The following is a 20139-nucleotide window of genomic DNA, read 5'->3' as shown; positions in this document are numbered from 1 at the left end:
CTCCCTCAACACGGTGTCATAACGTACAGTACAGGGGATACACAGGTCTGCTGTAGTGCAGATTTTGGCTAGAGTAGGGATCCCCAAGGAGATCTTGACTGATCATGAAACCAACTTTCTGTCTAACACGGTACAGCAGGTGTATAAAATACTAAAAATACGTCCCATCAGGACGTCTGTTTATCATCCACAGATGGACGGTTTGGTGGAATGCTTTAATCAGACCCTCAAGGTCGATTCGCCCTACCTCCTTTTTGCAGCGAGAGAGGAAAGGCTCATCCAAAAATGTAGTGAAGCATGTGCTCCTACTAAGAGATCGCCTGGATTTGGTCAGTCGTTTGGCCCAGGACAACCTCAAATCGGCTCTGACAACAGCAGCATTACATTAAAAATGCAGTAATTTGAACCTTTAGACCAGGAGACAAAGTAATGCTGCTGCTTGAGCCATATGAAGTGATTCGAGCTATAGGAAAGGTGAATTATGAAATTAGACAGCCTGATCACTGTAATGTATGTGAAATTTATCATGCAAATTTATTAAAGCCCTGGCAGGCAAGGGAGGCCTTATTTATAGCACCAGGCAATATAGAGGATGATTTAGGCCCCTGTTCAGAGACCCCTAGCACTAAAATCATTTCGTTGAGGGAACAATTGGTTCCAGATCAGCAAAGGGAGCTGTGTAAGCGTATTGAGGAGTTCAGTGATGTTTCTTCTGACTTGCCCGGCAGAAGTAACTTAGTTGAATATGACATTATCTCTCCACCAGGTGTCACAGTATGAAAGAGACCTTAGGATCCCAGAAAGTTAATAAAGTAGCGTTCGCAAAGAGGTGTGGGGCATGCTTGAGCTTGGGGTGATTGAACCTCCCAGGAGCGAGTGGTGAAGTCCAATTGTCATATTGGCCAAGAAAGACGGCACCAATTGACAAAGGGATACTGGCAGATCCCCTTAACCCTCAGTTCTAGAGAGAAAACCACATTTTTAACACCAGAAGGACTGTTTCATTTCAAAACTATGCAGTTTGGGCTACATGGTGTGCCTGCTGCTTTTCAGAGACTGATGGACCAGGTTTTACACCCACATAATAAATATTCAGCAGCGATATTGATAATGTGGTGATTTACAGCTCCATCTGGCGAGAGAATTTGGCTAGGATTTCAGCCGTACTTCAGTCTCTAAGGGCAGCCCGGCTAACAGCCAACTTGAGAAAATGTGCATTTGCCAAAACAGAGACTCAATATTTGGGAATTTTTATGGGAAATGGAAGGGTGAGACCTGCGGTCACCAAACTCTAGGCTTTGGTTGACAAGGAGATTCCCAAAACGAAGACTCAGGTGAGATCACTACTGGGATTAGCTGGTTATTAACACCACTTTATCCCCGAGTATGCCACAGTGGTTAACCCTTTAGTCGAACTCACCAAAAAGAGTGCTCCAAATTAGATTAAATGGTCAGCTGAGTGTTAGGGGGGCATTTGATACTATTAAGCATAAACTTTGCCAGGCCCTCACACTTATCACACCGGATTTCTCCAAGAGATTCATCCTCCACACCGATGCGTGGACGTGGGTTTGGGTGCAACTCTGTCCCAAAAGGTAGATGGAATAGAACACCCAATACTGTATCTCAGCAAAAAGATGCTATGTCGGGAGCGCAACAACTCCATAGTCGAAAAGGAGTGTTGGCCATCAAATGGGCTACTCACTCTTTACGATACTACCTGCTGGGGCATTCATTTGATCTTGTCACAGACTATGCCCCACTCAAGTGGTTAAGCACAACGAAGGATAGCAATGCCCAGATAACGAAGTGGTATCTGGCATTGCAGCCCTTCATGTACCACAAGGCACACTGTGCTGGAAAGACCATCAAAATGCAGATTATTTTTCCCGGGAGGGGGGAGTAATCGAAACGATAGATTCAGCCGAGTGCTCCTTTGGCTCCACTCTGAGCGGTGGGATATGTGACAGAAATACAATGAATCTTGGTTGTAAATCTCCCTCCTGACCTGTGAGAATACAAAGAGAGGACAGAGTTTTTTTGACGGGCTGGCTTGATAGTTCTTTCCCCGAGTCGGGAAGTTGGTCAGTCTGGAAAAAGGAAAGAACGTATCGACCTGGAAGGGAAACAATGTAGCAGCCGCAGATTGTAAAATTATTTCCACTACGAGAGTAGATGTTAAAACTTCATGTGGATTTGAACTCGGCTCTCGCCAAGATAAGTACCAACTAAGACGTAGCTTTACAGTAAATCAATGAGATCCATCTGCATATCCATCTATTTGCGTTTCTTTCCATCTGATGGTGTACATATCCTTCTGCCTGGTGTTGGTGGCTGAAGTGTAATGCTGGCTCCAGGGATCAGCTTATTTTGCCTCCCCAACACATCAGCACACACAAAGGCTGTGATGCTGGCTCCGGGGATCAACCACAGTGTGGTCTCCCCAGCACATCAGCGTGACAACCGTCTGGATTGAGCTAAGTAGGGTACATCTCTGGGGTCTTCAAGTGGGCACCTTCCATCCTCTGTGTTTCGTCGACTAGCCCATAACACCTCAAGAGGGCTCAACAGTGATTCTGGCATCCCAGCATCAACCCCCTCCACCCCCCACTCAGCTCAGTCCAGCTTACTTACCCGTACATCAGCTTTGCTTTCTTTCTATTGTGCTTGAGATCCCCATGCAGAATGTTTCCGTCTCAACCACAGCCAGTTGCTGCTCCTTTCTGCTGCTTCAGATAAGTTCTTCACTGTGCGACACAACTCTTAGCCACTGAACACGACATCTCTGAGAAACCGGGTTGTACAGTGTGCCACAAATCCTCGACAACCCACCTCCCCTGGGTAAACTCGGACTCTCCATCCTTGCTATTCCACTTCAGCAGCTATTTGAGCATACCAAAGTTTCTTCCTCTCATACGCCTCATCCACAGCATCCTCCCATGGCACTGTTAACTCTACCAGATGAACAAGTCGTGCTGATCCAGACCACAAGACAATGTCTGGTCAAAGGTTAGTAGTGGCAATCTCAGGTGGAAAAATAAGCCGTTGACCAACATCTGCCAGCAGCTTCCAGATGTCCTGGCAGAGGCTTGGTTTTAACACCTTTTCTTGGTGGTTGCTCTCCTGGACGGAGGAATATTGTCTTTTGTGTGTAATGCTTTGAATGGAACTGGTAGCAACTTATTGGTCAGGTTACGCTTGTCTTCCAATATTAAGACCAAACATCGCAGCATCTGGTCATGGTGCCAAGTAAACCGTCCTTGGCGAAGACCCACCTTACATCCTGTCAAAACGTGCCTTAATGTTGCAGATGATGAACACAAAGGACATGAGGTATCCTCACCCACCCAGAGGTTTAGGTTCTGTGGTGATGGGAGAACATCATATGTTGATCTGATGAGAAAACGGATCCTGCTCTGTTCCATTGTCCATAGGTCTTGCCAGCCAATCTTGCATTGTTCCACACACTCTCATCTTATCCATTCTCCCTACTTGGCCTGGGAAACTGCCTTTATACACCTGATCCTCTCCTCTTGCTTTTGCACATCGTTGACTACCAGCTTCCTCCGTTGAACTGGGGTTGACTTGTGCCAAATAGGAGGAGCTGAACTGAGATCCATGCTGAACTTGCCCCATAATATCTCTGATTCGAAGGGTAGCCTTAGCATCTTCCACAGCTTTCTTTGCCGCCCATTTTCTTCCAGTTTTCAACACAGGTGTTGCTTCCCTTAAGCATTTGTAAATGCAGTCGCATTCATTTACCAAGGAGTCATGCGTGACAGCATATAAGGGGGGCGGAGAATAGTAATCACTTCCTTCATTTGGTTTGTGAACTTGAACCTGAAAGACCGTGAGAGACGCAGTAACCACTGCTGAAATAAACCTGTGTTTTAAGAATATTTGTGAGGGTTTTCATTTGTGTCTGTTACTAATTTATAAACCACCAGCTGTCGCCTTCGGCCAGCACAAAGCCAGATCAGCACTTTTACTTGTATCACTGTAAACTGTTTTGTACCACAACCACTAATTCATGCACTAAACAGACTTGTGTATGTGTTTTGTGTTTAATGTGGGGATACAATAACGGGACTATTATTTTGGGACCAGCCCAGGGATTATAAATGTAAGTCATACACGCCGCTGTATTACTTACGAGCATTATTTTTTACTCTGTTTCGTCATCAGGCACTGGACACAATCCTCCATTGTATAAATAATGTTTTGTGTCAGGATTATAACTGGCAATAAAGAGCTTTAACATGCACCATGTGTGTGAATGTAAATTACAACAGCAATTGAACAAAAAAAAAGTGAGACCCAACTGAGGGGACTTGAGGTCCTAAAATAAAACACTGCTATTTTTTATTACTTTTATTAAATGTGTGCAAAAGGCACGTCAGAGGACCTGCCATGCTTGCATGCAGTGTGAGACTGGCCTGCTGCCACAGTTACCATCTGGGAAGGCACTGATGTTCTCGTGGATCTCTGCGGCCCGCGCTGCCTCCTCCACCTCTTGATCGGAGGCTGTGATGCGCCCATAGCGGATGTTGTCTCGGATGTTGTTGTTGAAGAGCACGGTGTCTTGCGGCACCACTCCAATGTGGGAGCGTAGGGATGTCTGCTTTACCTGCCGGGAGGGAACGGGGCTCTTAGTTAAAGTGCCAGCAGAATGAACTGCTTTCTAGAGTTGGGGTGTTCACTTCAAGTCCTTTATGCCAGGGTTGGATCTATTCCTTTTTTTAATTCCAATTTCCACTGTAAGTCCTTGAAGGGTTTGAATGACTTGCAATTGGAATTGATAAAAGGGAATGGGAATTAGGAAATTACCCCGACCCTGACTGTAGCTAAATTATTCCTTAACTTTTCACCACTGTGCACAATATAGGATTAAAAGAAGCACATGTTTTTGTATTTTAAAAACATGCTGTCTGAAGTACACTAGGTTACAGAACGCTCTGATTGTCTTGCACTTGTGAGAGTCAAACTGTCTCCACCCCTTCATGGCCTTGTTTTCTGTCAGTAACAAACCAGCTGCCTCCCCTAATGACAGGCATGTTTTGCAGCCAGTAAGATGGTTTGATGGTTAATTCAGGACTTTTTGCTCTTTTTAAGTTTTTGTTTTTCAATAATACTTCTTTCACTCGACTGCCTGCTGCAGTATAAAATCATGTGACTCCTATGTGACAGTACATAGCTCAATGTGTCAGGCAGGCTGCAGAATCATGTGATTGAACTGTGACTGAATCAGGAAACCAAACAGTCACATGAACACAACATGGCAGCTATCTTTGGTCAAGAGTGACAGTACTGCATTCATCACATTGTAAATACGACATGACAAGCCTCAGTTAAATTGAACTTTAAGAATATATTTCCATGTTGTCTTTTGGTTGACCTGACAACAATACAATCTATACATTGGAGTTTTGTGAATATAATATAAGGTGATGTTTAGTTTGAAAAAAGGAGCAGCAGTTAAAACTGGGAGGGTGTCTTTTAAAAGAAGCTCACCATGGTTTAATTATATGACTTGTAAACTGAAATGTGAGGGTCGTATATTGGAACGATGGAAGGACTCCAAACTGCATGTTTATTACTTTGCATGGAAAAGCCATCGGGCAAAATACAGGAAGGCTCTGGCATAGGCTAGATCAGTGTTTCTCAAACTGGGGGTCCTGACTCAAAAGGGGGATGCAAAGCTGTTACAGGGGGGCTGGGGGGTGGTCGGGTGATCATAAAAAATACTGACATAACCTTAAGATTAGGGCGTCTGTTTTTAACTAATAAAACACCGGATAGAAAAATGCAAAACACTGGAAATGGAAAACAATAATTTCATAAAGTATACACAAAACAAAAGCCTGAAAAAAAAAAAAACATATACATAAAACTTGAAAAATGAAAACATTAAATACAAATAAAACAGAAGCCCTACTGAAGATCCTTGCATTACATTACAGCGCATACACGTAATCCTTAACAGTAAATGGTGTAATATGAAGGCAGGTTTCTTGCCATGTTTATTAAAGTGTCCAGATGTTTGTTTGTTTGTGTATATACAGTGCCTATAGAAAGTCTAAACCCCCTTTCAAAATGTTCACCCTTTGTTGCATTATAGCCTGGAACTAAAATGCATTAAAATAGTTTTTTTGGTTTTTTTTTTTTTTTCCCATTTATATACACATCCTACCCCACAACTTCCAAGAGAAACAAATATTCTAGAAATTTGCTGAAAATTAATTAAAAATAAAAACTGAAATAGCTTGGTTGGATAAGTGACCACCCCCCTTGTAATATAAATCCTAACTTAGCTCAGGTGTAACCAATCACCTTCAAAATCACAGACCAAATTAAGTGGTCTTCACCTGTGTTAAATTGTAGTGATTCACAAGATTTCAGGATAAATTCAGCAGTTCCTGTAGGTTTCATCTACTGGGTAATGCATTTCAAAGAAAATATTCAACCATGAGCATCAGGGCGCTTTCAATAGAACTCCAGGACAAAGTTGTTGAAAGGCACAGATCAGGGGGTTGGTATAAAAAAAAAATATCAAAGGCCTTGAATATTCCTTGGAGCACGGTCAAGACGATTATTAAGAAGTGGAAGGTGTAAGGCACCACAAAGACCCTGCCTAGATCAGGCCGTCCCTCCAAACTGGATGACCGAGCAAGAAGGAGACTGATCAGAGAGGCTACCAAGAGTCCAATGGCAACTTTGCAAGAGCTACAGGTTTTTATGGCCAAGACTGGTCAAAGTGTGCATGTAACAACAATATCCCAAGCACACAAATCTGGTCGGTATGGTAGGGTGGCAAGAAGGAAGCCATTACTCAAAAAGCCCACCATGAATCCCATTTGAAGTATCAAAAAAAGGAGATTATGTAGCCATCTGGCAAAGGGTTTTGTGGTCTGAAGAAACTAAAATTGAACTTTTGGGCCTAAATGCAAAGCGTTATGTTTGGCACAAACCCAACACAGTGCATCATTCAAAGACCAACACCATCCCTACTGTGAAGCACGGAGGTGGCAGCATCACATTATGGGGATGTTTCTCATTGGCAGGGACTGGGGCATTTGTCAGAATAGAAGGGAAAATTAATGGAGCAAAGTACAGAGAAGTCCTTGAGGAAAACCTGCTGCCCTCTGCAAGAAAGCTGAAACTGGGATGGAAGTTCACCTTTCAGCAGGACAACGACCCAAAGCATACAGCCAAACCTACACTGGAGTGGCTAAGAAACAAAAAGGTAAATGTCCTTGAGTGGCCCTGTCAGAGCCCCGACCTAAATCCAACCGAAAATTTGTGGCATGACTTGAAGATTGTTGTCCATCAATTCTCCCCAAGGAACTTGACAGAGCTTGAACAGTTTTGTAAAGTAAAATTGTCAAATATTGCCAAACCTAGGTGTGCAAAGTTGGTAGAAACCTATCCCAACAAACTCTCAGCTGTAATTGCTGCCAAAGGTGCTTCCACCAAGTATTAACTCAGGGGGGTGGAGACATACCCAAATATGATCTTTCATATTGTATTTTTTATATATAATTTTTTTATCAATAAAAAAAAAAAAATCTCCTTAACAGTGTGGAGTATGGTGTGTAGATAAGTGGAAAACATCCTCATTTAAATGCATGAAACTCTGAGGCACTGACACAACAAATTGTGAAAAAAGACTTTCTATAGGACTGTAGTTGTGTATAAAGTGCTAGAGCTGGTCAAAATAACTTTTTTGATTTGCGTTGCTCAATTTGCCGCAATCCTTGGACAATGTTATAATCATTGCTACAACCATTGGCGAACTCTGTTTGCAAGTATTATATTTCAAGCTCCCAGAGCTGCCTGTTGGCTGCGAAAGATTAGAAACAAATTTATCAGACAGGAACACGCGTTTCTTAAATGTCTACGTACCCCTGAAGAAGAGACTTTGAAAGTGGAATTTAAAGAAGCAGGCGTTATTTACAAATCAGAGGACTCTACAAGTAGATGGTATCGATACTATATGCAAGTTTCAGATGCTTCGCTCCATTTGTGATGGCAAAATGAAATCTTAATTCACACAGAACGACCATATTGAAGCACAAACACTCAAGTGACAAAAATGGCAGACTTGCATGTTGATTTAAACACTTTTGTCTCTGTGGGTCTAATATTAGCCCGTGGTTTCATTTTGTAATCTGGCTATTTATTTTACAGCTGAGATGTTTGGTCGTAATAAAAGTGCATTTTATATAAGCTAAAAACGAAAAATAAAAGTGTATTCATGAAACCTGTAGCTACCCCCAACCCCATTCTCATTTCTAGTTTTAGTTCTGATGAGAGACTGCTAAAGTCTAACTCAAGTAAACACATTTTTTGGTTGGTTCTGACAGCCCACTAGCATAACCTCTGTTTTATCAAAATTCAACAATCAAAAGTTCTGAGACATCCAAAACCTGATGCCCGCAAGCCAAGCAGCTAATAACACCCCAGCGAAGTATTTTCTGGCTTTAAAGACAGATATAGCCAAGTATCATCAGCGTACCAATTGAAGTTCACTCCTTGTCTGTGGATAATGTCACCTAAAGGCAACATATTGGTTCCAGATTCCCACAATTCTCTGTGTAAAAAAAAGTGCCCCCTATTTTCTGTTCTGAATGCCCCTTTATCTAATCTCCTCTTGTGTCCCCTGGTCCTTGTTTCTTTTTTCAGGTCGAAAAAGTCCCTTGGGTCGAGATCGTCAATACCTTTTAGAATTTTGAATGCTTGAATCAGGTCGTCGCATAGTCTTCTTTGTTCAAGACTGAATAGATTCAATTCTTTTAGCCTGTCTGCATACGACATGTCTTTTAAACCCAGACTAATTCTGGTCGCTCTTCTTTGCACTCTTTCTACAGCAGCAATATCCTTTTTGTAGCAAGGTGACCAGAACTGAACACAATATTCAGGATGAGGTCTTACTAATGAATTGTACAGTTTTAACATTACTTCACTTGATTTAAATTCAACACTTTTCACAATATATCCGAGCATCTTGTTGGCCTTTTTTATAGCTTCCCCACATTGTCTAGATGAAGTCATTTCTGAGTCAACAAAAACTCCTAGGTCTCTTTCATAGATTCCTTCTTCAATTTCAGTATCTCCCATATTTATAATGCATGTTTTTATTTCCTGCGTGAAGTACCTTACACTTTTCTCTATTAAATGTCATTTGCCATGTGTCTGACCAGTTCTTAATCTTGTCTAGATCATTTTGAATGACCTTTGCTGCTGCAACAGTGTTTGCCACTCCTCTTATTTTTGTGTCGTCTGCAAATTTAATAAGTTTGCTTACTATACCAGAATCTAAATCATTAATGTAGATTAGGAATAGCAAACCTAATACTGAGCCCTGTGGTACTCCTCTGGTTATCTCGCTCCATTTTGAGGTTTTTCCTCTAATCAGTACTTTCTGTTTTCTACATGTTAACCACTCCCTAATCCATGTACATGCATTTCCTTGAATCCCTACAGTGTTCAGTCTAAATAAACCATGTCATATGCTTTGTAATTATCCATTATCGATGTTGCATCCTCAAAAAAATCAAGCAGGTTAGTTAGACACGGTCTCCCTTTCCTAAAACCATGTTGACTGTCTCCCAGGATACTGTTACCATATAGGTAGTTTTCCATTTTGGATCTGATTATAGTTTCCATAAGTTTGCATATAATAGAAGTCAGGCTTATTGGTCTGTAGTTACCTGGTTCAGTTTTGTTTCCCTTTTTGTAGATCGGTATTACGTTTGCAATTTTCCAATCTGTCAGTACAACCCATGTCAAGAGACTGTTGCATGATCTTGGTTAGCGATTTGTAAATAACTTCTTTCATTTCTTTGAGTACTATTGGGAGGATCTCATCCGGCCCAGGGGATTTGTTTATTTTAAGAGCTCCTAGTCCCTTTAACACTTCTGCCTCAGTTATGCTAAAGTTATTTAAAACTGGATAGGAACTGGATGACATGTGGGGCATGTTGTCCGTATCTTCCTTTGTAAAAACTTGTGAAAAAGTAATCATTTAATATATTTGGTAATTTTTTTTTTCTTCATCTATGATTTTGCCATTTGTATCTCTTAGACATTTAACCTCCTCTTTGAATGTTCTCTTGCTGTTACAATATTGGAAAAATTTTGGAATTGTTTTTAGCCCCCTTAGCAATGTTCATTTCTATTTCTCTCTTGGCCTTTCTAACTTCCTTTTCGACTTGCGTTTGCAGTCACGTGTACTCTTTCTGTGTACTTTGTTTTTGGTCCCTTTTAAATGCTCTATGAAATGCCTTTTTTCGCTGAATATTTTTTAAATTGATCTATTAAACCATTTTGACAATTTAGTTTTAGATTTGTCTACTTTTGGTATGTAATTGTTTTGCGCCTAGTACGTTTACCAGAGAGACAGTGCTGGAATTGTATGTGTTCTTTTCTTTTACTCAGTTTCTTCAAAAGGAGGCTGCTGTCTCACTGTCTGAAATGGTTTGATTCATTTCACTCAAGATATGCTGTGTTACATTTTAAAAACTGGACTGTAAAACTTACAACACTATTGCCTCACAAAACTAACAAAGAAGAACACTTGCAGGTAGGTCTATTTCTTTTTAGTTGCTTCATAACCAATATAAAATGTACCCTTAAAAAACAAATACATTAAATATTGTTTTTTATTAAACAATATGCCACCATCCAGCTAATCCTATCTGACTGAACATTTTAGAGTGTAAGGTTACGAAGGGACAAAATTGGAGTGAGATTCGAACGTGTACAGATAACCACTGAAAATTGTGAATTTTGTACATGTTTCGTTCATGATCTCGCCAGCAGTTTAAATGCAGTTTGTGTTATAGCGAGGTTTACTGGACGATACCACTGCTGCCAAGACTGCTACTACTGAATCAAATGTTACGATAAACAGTTTTATTTCCAAGAAAAACAAATCATGTTATTTCACACAGGATTTACAGAATACACGACTAATCTGAGCTGTCCAGCTCAGCATTCAGGAGAAAACCAAAAACCTGACCACCACCCCACCCCCCCCTTCCAGGGAAACACGTGATCCCTACCTTGGAGATGTCTTGCCCATCAATCCGGATACACCCCCCCCGGACATCGTAGAAGCGGAAGAGGAGTCGGATTATGGTGCTCTTTCCTGATCCAGAAGGCCCTACCTGTGGGCAGCACAGGTTTACAATGGCACTGTCATGACAATTCAGGACATTCTTCAAAATGACCTTGGCAAGGTTGGAATCTTTTTATTAGTAATTTGTCTAGTTTACTGGTGTTCTTTTTAGCATTTTTGTGTGTTAAATTCTTATTTTACATGCTAAGTTATACAAATGTAATGATGTATTCAGAAGTATTACTGGTAAAAAGGGGCAATTGTCCTGGAGGTCACATTCTACTTTGGTTGGCTCATTATACTGAAAAATCTATTCCAGGTTTCCACTTCATAACACCTTTAAAGACATGAAAACTCCACTCTACAAAATGTAAGGCAGTCAATATGTATTGAAGCTTGACATTAAAATGCAAATAATAACCTTCATTCTGCCAAAAGGGGTTCTATTTGAAGTCTCTCTGTCAATAACAAAGTAAAGCCTGCTGTTGTTCATTCACATGTTGATTCACTGTTTCATCTGGGAAGATTTGTTTCCTCAACTTCTTGAAACTCCTGACTAGAGAATTAATGTTTGAGCACAGCCACGTGGGCATCACATATATATTATTGATTCCTCAAGGCTTGTTTACACGCATTGTATTAGAAATAAAAAATGACAATTTGCTACTGAGTTCTTGCTTAAAGCTGTTCCAGTAGGGTTCATATGCATGCTCAATGTCTGTTTAAGATTCCATCTATGACATTCACTTGCAGTACCAGTATAGGAAATAAAGACTAAACACATGCTTGGTGGTTTTGTAAAGAAATTGTACAAACAACAATTGTTAAAATATAATAAACAAGCTTCACATACCAGAGCTACTGTTTGACCAGGCATGACTGTAAAGGACACATCCTTCAGAATCTCTTTACTATAAAAAGAAATAAAGAACAAGTTGGTTGAACAGGATTTGCATCATAACCCTATCCGTACAATCACCCAGATTTTAAGAAAGGATTAACACTGGGACCTTCTTAAAGCTTTTTATAACAATTTTTTATTTTTCTTCTGTTTAAAATAAAATGTGTCCAATGCACTTCTCTCAGATGGGAAGGTTCAGTCGCAGATTTGTCTGAACCCTTATTTCAAATTTCCAGTCTACCTTGCTTGTCTCAAACTCTTAATAGGCAAGTCCTTAATTTTTTTTTGATAATCAAACTTATGAAAATTACTGAAAGATGCACCATCACTACAAAAAGAGCATGCCATCAGTTTATCGCTTTAAAAACAGACCAAATAAACAATGCTAAGTTGGTGTCAAGAAGGTGGTAAATACCTGCACTAAGATAACTGAAACCACAAAACAATGTATTTATTACTTTGGACTGCTTATGCTGTCTTTGAAACTAGCCAAAAACCAAAGGGCTAACCTTGAAAATGTCTGCTTACCCATTCACATAGCTGAAGTGAACGTTTTCAAACTCCACCTTTCCCAGTTTAAAAAGAAGAGGCCCAGCATTAACATCATCCGTCACCTGGCAATCAGAAAAAAAAAAGAACAACCTGAGTCCTCAACCTTTATACTGCAGAGTAAGACATTGCATTCCAGGAGAAAGACAGATAAAGTTGACCTACAGTATTCAACCAGACTGTAGCCTGCAATATATTGTTGGTAATGCAATCAACAGTTAAAGTTAAAACCACCAGCATGGTGTGCTAGACATACTCAAGATCTGCTCACACATGAACCTCCGTTCTCACTGCTAGCCCAAGAGAAAAGAACGTGCGCTTCTCGGAAGTCCCCTTCCATGTCCAGTCCCCTTCCATTCTGTTATATGTATACGGGGTGGGGGTGGGGCTGGGGGGTTATCTCAACCCAGAAGAAACTCAGTAACAGGTACTTAAAGCTTTCTTACCACTTCTGATGAAGTCCACACATGAACCCCTATACCCTATAGCTTATCAGTTTTCTGAAGGTGAGAAATGGGGACTAGGTAGATTTCGTCAGGGAGTTATAACCTTGTCTTTGAAGATCTGATTGTATGTACAGCCCACAACTAGGGCTTGGGGTTCACTTACTCGCCTTGCCAAAACTATGCCCACTGAAAATGCTGTTATGAGGCACAGATGTTTTAGGGAGCAAGAGCTTAGAGGTTCGAAAGGTGCTTTGTTAGCCTCCTTAAAATTAGAAGCAGGCTCCACTGGGGGACCACTGACCTACAGGTTGCTTAGGTGCAGGAGGCCTTTAAGAAATGTTGTTACCATGCACTGTGCTCCCGCAGAGTGGCCCTCTCATCAAACCATTGGAAATGTAAACTTTTGACTACAACCGTATCACAAAACAGACAGGACACCTCAATACCTGCAACTACCACTCCGTGATCTGCAAGCACCCTCACCACGTGCTAGACGATGAACAAAAATTTTACAAGTTGTGCAAGACAGAACACAGTTTGCAACGTTCGATAATTACCATTGGAAAAATAGTTTCTTGCTGTTATTTGTTTGTCAATTCCAATTGCATGCTCACTATTATCAGTAGAAATGTTTACTAGTCTTGTACTGTTTAATAGTTTAGTAGTGATTCTACTATCAACGCGGACCCAAACATTTTTGATGGTCCTCATATGTGAATTGTCCATTTATTTTCGTTAAACCTGTGTTTTTTTTATTTCTGAACTGCCCTTGCTATGGCATTATAAATTATTTCAATAGTTTTCTAGTACAATATATGCTCAATATATCGCGGGTGTCGGGGTCCAATATAAATCCGCTATATATCGAGGGCCGCAATATAGCAAGAGACCCATAGAAAAACAAACAGGCTATAATAACAAATACTGTACCATCACTCCCTCGTTTTATCGGGGGCGTCAGGGTCCAATAAAAGTTCTCCACGTTTTTCTCATTTTTCATATAAAAAGCAGCACACCGTTTTAATTCGTACTGCGGACGGTAATTGCTTCTCATCAACTTCAGTCTCTAATTAATTTCATGAGTCTTCCTCTCCTCAAACCCGCTGCATTGAAAGAATCCCATTCCCAACACAGGAGGCCTGTTGCTAGGAAGCTGACTTCAATGCCTTGTGACTTTTGCTAGTGCACTGCTGCCAAACATGAACACCTCGTTGGCTAAAATAAAAAGCGCTTCAACAAGTAGATATTTAATTTGCTTTGTGTTATTGTGCAATACATGTGTATATGATAACAGTACAATTTTAGTGCTTTGTTTTTAATTGTTTTGTATATTGTTTGTGATTTGCAGAACAGTAATCCCAAGTGCCTATGTATATTGCAGTTAAGGCACACGTAGTTAGACAGTAAAAATGCTGAGCCAACTCCAGGACCGCGATTTATCCAAATCCACAGTATAGCGCAGGGCGATGTAACGAGGGTGGGTGTAGCTGGTTGATCTCAAAACCTTGTCGAGTTAGGTCTTGGAGGATCCAAACGATTCAGCATCACCCTAGGAAACACTAGATAACCAAGCATTTTGTTTGCCTTGTTGTCTGGTTGCTGACAGAGATGATTCTATTACACGTCAGCCAACTCTGTTCTCATCTCTCCAATATTCTGCACTAAAGGACTACATCCCCCACCACTGATTTGCAATTAAATACAAACAAATAAAAGCTCACCTCCTGCTCTTCAGTAAAAAGCTCAAACATGTTCTCCATGTCTATGAATGAACTCTGGATCATCCTGTTGACAAACAAAATAATTCACTTTATTTCTGTTCCCTGCATACTTAGTTAAGGTGTCTGCTGTTTAATATATTTATTATTTCAAATATCAAGATAGCTTAATGAGATGCCGGATCCCAAGGGACAGCAAGAACATATTCAGCATTACTTTAAACCTTACAATTGCACAACATATAATACACAAAACACAAATCAGTAAGCTGATAACTAAAGAATTACTAAAACACAGTTAGGTCTAGAGTATGCAAAATACTTATGTAAATTTAGAAGACACAATCCATATAAACTGAATATTGTGCATATGATCTGGCCTATTCCACATTTGCTTGGTGGTATATGCCAGTAGTATGTGGAATATTAAAAGTCCCTTTTGCAATATATAGCATACTGCTTGAAGTCTCCCAAAAAACAGACGACAGACACGAGTATTGAACTTCATTCATTTGCATGGGATTTCCGCCCATGTGGGCTAATTACCAGACCCAAGTATTCAGAACACTACCAAAGTTGCATGTAAAGTGAAGAAGTACATATTTCAAATCATAACCATGTCAAAATGTGGAAAGTTTCAGACAGAAAGGAGGCCATACACCCATCAATGGAAATTTAGAGAGAGAGAGAGAGAGAGACCATTCCACCCGGCTTGCACAGAGGCAGATTTAATTCAGAACATCATGTTGTTGTCTCTTTAGGTTGTTGTAACTTGTAACTAAATAATTCCATAAATCTATATTACATTTCCATTTACTAGTTTTTAAATAAACATAAGTTATAGTAAACATGTACTTTCTTAAAAAAAAAACCTCAATCAAGTCTCCCCTTGTCCTTCTTTGTTTTAAAGTAAGTAGATTGGATTCTCTCAAACTATATCTAGTGGCCATAACTTCTAGTCCCGGGATGAGTCTCGAGTCTCTTCATTGGACTCTCCAAAGCAGAAATCACGTATTTGCATTGCAGCAATACAAGTACACAGTATTCTAAGTTACGATATAAATAATCCTCTAGTTTGAGTCCTAGATGACATGGAGATAAGGTTAATGGGTCTGTAATTTCCCGGTTCCACCTTATCTCCCTTCTTAAATATCTCTAGAACATTTCCAAGCCATCTTTATCAATTTGTCAGGCTCATGGATATAATCTCCCTTGTTCATTACGCACTCCAGGGAATTGGTTTGTCTTGAGAGACTCCTCTTAGTACTTCTGTTTGATTTAGACCAAAACCTGTCAATACATATATTTCCCCATTGTCCCTTAGGCTTATGACTTCTTCCTTTACTTCTCTTTTATTGTTGAGGTATTGGAATAACTGTTTCAGGTTTTCTTTTATCTTTTCAAGTTAAATAGCCCTGGGCGCTGAATATACTGTTCATCGCTTTGCTAAACAGTGCCTTACCTGTAGTAGGTACCGAACCAGTTGAGGGGGGTGTAGAGCTGAATAATGTAGGTTCCGAAAAAAACATAATCACCAACCTGGAATGAGGACATATTTTAAGGTATGTTAGTAATGTGAAAAAAATAGATCAGTTTTGTCAAACTAGAAATCTGTGTGTCTGTCTTCACCAAAACCTACATACATATCACAAATTATTAACAGAAAAAACAGTGCAAGTGAAACCTTTGAAGTCAGAGATGTCTTCTGGACTCATTTCCATGCTTTACCTTGAGCTTGTTCTCAGTGACATAGTAGGCACAGAGCAGGGAGCCAGCCAGTAACCCGGCGCCAATAACGAGGTTCTGAGTCTGATTGAGCAGGGCCAGAGAGGCATTCACCTTCCATTCAGAACCCTGGGGGACAAACAGCAACAGAAGATAATACGATAACAAACCTCCTCAAAGAAATCATTGCAGCTTCTGTTGGGCAGTTAGTTACTTGCTCTGTCAGGTTTATTCATAGAAGCCAGAAGCATCACTTGATAAGGATATGCATTTGCAGTGCCGCACTTACAGAAACACACTGCTCACAGACACGATTGATATTTTACAGTAAGGTTCTATAAAATCAAACACAAGAACACAGCAAAGAAACTTATTGTGGAATACCCTAACATTTAAAACTTCAATTCCACTGCTCTGTAGTTTCATGTGTGTCTGATTGCTCTCTGTAGTTTCATGTGTGTCCGATTGCTTTCTGTAGTTTCATGTGTGTCTGATTGCTTTCTGTAGTTTCATGTGTATCTGATTGCTCTCTGTAGTTTCATGTGTGTCTGATTGTTTTTGTAATTTCATGTGTATCTGATTGCTTTGTAGTTTCATGTGTGTCTGATTGCTCTCTGTAGTTTCATGTGTCTGATTGCTCTCTGTAGTTTCATGTGTGTCTGATTGCTTTGTAGTTTCATGTGTGTCTGATTGCTCTCTGTAGTTTCATGTGTGTCTGATTGCTCTCTGTAGTTTCATGTGTGTCTGATTGCTCTCTGTAGGTTCATGTGTACCTGATATTTAAGGATGGCGTCATTAAAGCGGTTCACTTCGTAGCTCTCAGCGTTGTAATATTTCACCTACAAAAGCAAACAACGGCAGGTTATTATCGAAATTACTCCTTCAATTGTCTCTGCATATCCTCTGAATATTGAATATGCCCTAAAGACATTTAAGAATGCATTGGTTTTAAATTGGATACTGTAATATCAAACAGGCTGGTGAAAAGTAGCTGGCATTAGAAGAGAGCAGGTTCAGTGCAAACAGGAAAAACACTCAAGTGAATTGGATCAAGTGGGTTTTTCTGGAGGATATCAATGAGAGTTAAAGAAGACTGCATGGTATCAAACTGAAGTGGTGTTATTATGCTGCTGTAAATCTGTTCTATTACAAACTTGGCAGACAGACAGAAACAACAAACAGCAGCTCATCAAGACCTAAATTTCAATAGTCTAAAAAAATTGTAAAGTATTTCTCTTGACTAAAAACAAATTTATGCACACCTCCACTATAAGAATTATGTGCACAGTGCAAGGGAAATGGAATCTATGACTGAACAGATAATGAAAAAGGATATGGTCTGTGTCATTAACATTGGGTTCAAACAGTGTAGTTAGTTTTTTTTTTTTTTTTTGCTGGACAGTGTCTGTGAATGTACTGCACAACAGGCAATAAAAATGTGCATTATAAATATCATAGGGGAGATACTGAAATTGAAGAAGCAATCTATGAAAAAGACCTAGGAGTTTATGTTGACAGAGAAATGTCTTCATCTAGACAATGTGGGGAAAGCTATAAGAAAGGCCAACAAGATGCTTGCATATATTGTGAGAAGTGTTGAATTTAAATCAAGGGAAGTAATGTTAAAACTGTACAATGCATTAGTAAGACCTCATATTGACAATGTTGACCCAAGGGACTTTTTTGACCTGAAAAAAGAAACAAGGACCAGGGGTCACAAATGGAGATTAGATAAGGGCATTCAGAACAGAAAATATGAGGCACTTTTTTACACAGAGAATTGTGAGGACCTGGAACCAACTCCCCAGTAATGTTGTTGAAGCTGACACCCTGGGATCCTTCAAGAAGCTGCTTGATGAGATTCTGGGATCAATAAGCTACTAACAACCAAACGAGCAAGATGGGCCGAATGGCCTCCTCTTGTTTGTAAACTTTCTTATGTTCTTATGATCTAAAGAGATGCTCAGTGAGGAAGGTAGCAGCGTTTCAAAGAGATGCTCAGTGAGGAAGGCAGTACCGTTTCAAAGTTCAGCAGGGAGTCGACAGCCTTGGACTTGGCATTGTTGTCCTGCGTGTTCATATCTCGTCTATATTTGGTCCTCCACTCCGTTATGACGATGGTCAGAGCTGTGGGAAGCAAAGGTACTAATACTATTAGACACAATTCTACAGCGCTACTATCTCACTGCATTTCATAAAATAAGAATCTATGGAATGCAAAGTGTTTTATACAGTGATTACTAGGAGCGTACAGGAGAATTACATTTGACTTTCAGGAATTTTAATGTTCCGAACTAAAAAAGTCAAGTTACCCAATTTTTACAGCTATGTGCAAAAGTGTCTCAATTGGCACCTTACATTCTCAGCTCTCCAGCCTTTTCATCATGATTGTTTTAAAACCTAAGTATTACAAAGACCAATGTTATTTTATTTCACTGGTCCAGTCTGTTTGGCGAGGAGAGACAGTCTCATAGGAAACAATCGGTGTCAATAAATAGACATGCCTCAGGAGGCTATGTGCCACGCTGCCTTCTATATGTTTTCTCTCTTCTTCTGCCTGGCCAAGAAAACTTGAACAGGTTTCTTTGTGTTCCCTCAGTGTAAGGATGAAACTTCTTAAAAAGGACAAACAACAGAATGGAGAACAGATAACGGATCCCATAACTTAACAAATTATGGCTAAACAGAATTAGCAGAAATGTTCCTTGCGGAAGTGAACCTTTAACGCAGGCGTGGCTGTTTGTTATTTCCTCGGCTTACGAACGGACATCATACATTTTGTCTAGCTCAACCCGGGTATGACCCAGCTGTGTGGTTTCACTCTACGCGGGATTGTGACCTGGGTAGCCTGAACCCCGGTCAGGACTCGGGTAGGAGTGCCAGTGTGAAAGGGGCTTGACTCTTTTTTGTTTTTTTCCCCTTTAATTATTTTGATAATTACAATACACATGCCAACCTGATCAAAAAAATATTATTAAAACTTGTTCATCTCAACCTTTTACAGCAGATTCTGCGATTCTTGTACCTCAAAGTAATAACCCTGTCATTTTTGTACCAATGTGGCATGTAGATAAAGTGATACAGTGATCTAGTATATTTCCCTGCTGTCGTTTTCTTTCTGCCAGCAAATGACTACCAGGTTTCCCACTGGGCCCTTGCGAGTTCTAAATCACAATGAGCCACAATCACAATCACACTGCTATAATAATCAAACTGAGAGACGAGCCACAAAATGGGTATACAGTAATCCACCGCATGTATGACTGCATGGGACCAGAGTCAGGGCGGATATGTAAAAAGTCAGATGAATGAATCTTGTTTTCAATACCATTATACACAGCTATGACAATTGCTATATTCACACAATTATTGTTTTGAGATTCAGCTTTTTATTTGGGAGCTCTCCTAAACCCCTTATTTAGAAAGATTAGCCGTCTGCCACATGGGTGCGTGTATTTGCTGCTGAGTGACAGGCAGGAGATCAAGACGGATGTTGAAGTTGATACGACCTCCAGGTGAACAGGATTTATTTACATATCAACACTCCGAACAGCTCACATGACACTACCAGCAATGGTAACGCACAGAGCACATACAACACAGTGTAAGAAAAGGTTGATAGGATATACAATGTCTGAACTAATCACTGTTCAATAATAAACTAATGTTTGAAGAGGCTGA

General features: G+C 40.1%; 1 protein-coding gene across 1 annotated transcript in view; it reads right to left on the bottom strand.

Annotated features, from left to right (window-relative positions):
- Window positions 1-20139, bottom strand: part of abcb6a (ATP-binding cassette, sub-family B (MDR/TAP), member 6a) — a 49295-nt gene that overhangs the window by 8634 nt on the left and 20522 nt on the right. Inside the window, exons 8-16 of the mRNA XM_041264263.1 lie at window positions 18476-18585; window positions 17232-17297; window positions 16462-16587; window positions 16196-16272; window positions 14737-14800; window positions 12549-12634; window positions 11973-12030; window positions 11064-11168; window positions 4453-4627 (exon numbers count right to left, since the gene is read on the bottom strand). Coding sequence (XP_041120197.1) covers window positions 4453-4627; window positions 11064-11168; window positions 11973-12030; window positions 12549-12634; window positions 14737-14800; window positions 16196-16272; window positions 16462-16587; window positions 17232-17297; window positions 18476-18585 — 867 coding nt within the window. The remainder of the gene's footprint in view (window positions 1-4452; window positions 4628-11063; window positions 11169-11972; window positions 12031-12548; window positions 12635-14736; window positions 14801-16195; window positions 16273-16461; window positions 16588-17231; window positions 17298-18475; window positions 18586-20139) is intronic.

This window comes from Polyodon spathula, chromosome 11 (assembly GCF_017654505.1).
Source record: "Polyodon spathula isolate WHYD16114869_AA chromosome 11, ASM1765450v1, whole genome shotgun sequence".
Taxonomy (NCBI): domain Eukaryota; kingdom Metazoa; phylum Chordata; class Actinopteri; order Acipenseriformes; family Polyodontidae; genus Polyodon; species Polyodon spathula.
This window is presented reverse-complemented; position numbering and strand designations above follow the sequence as displayed.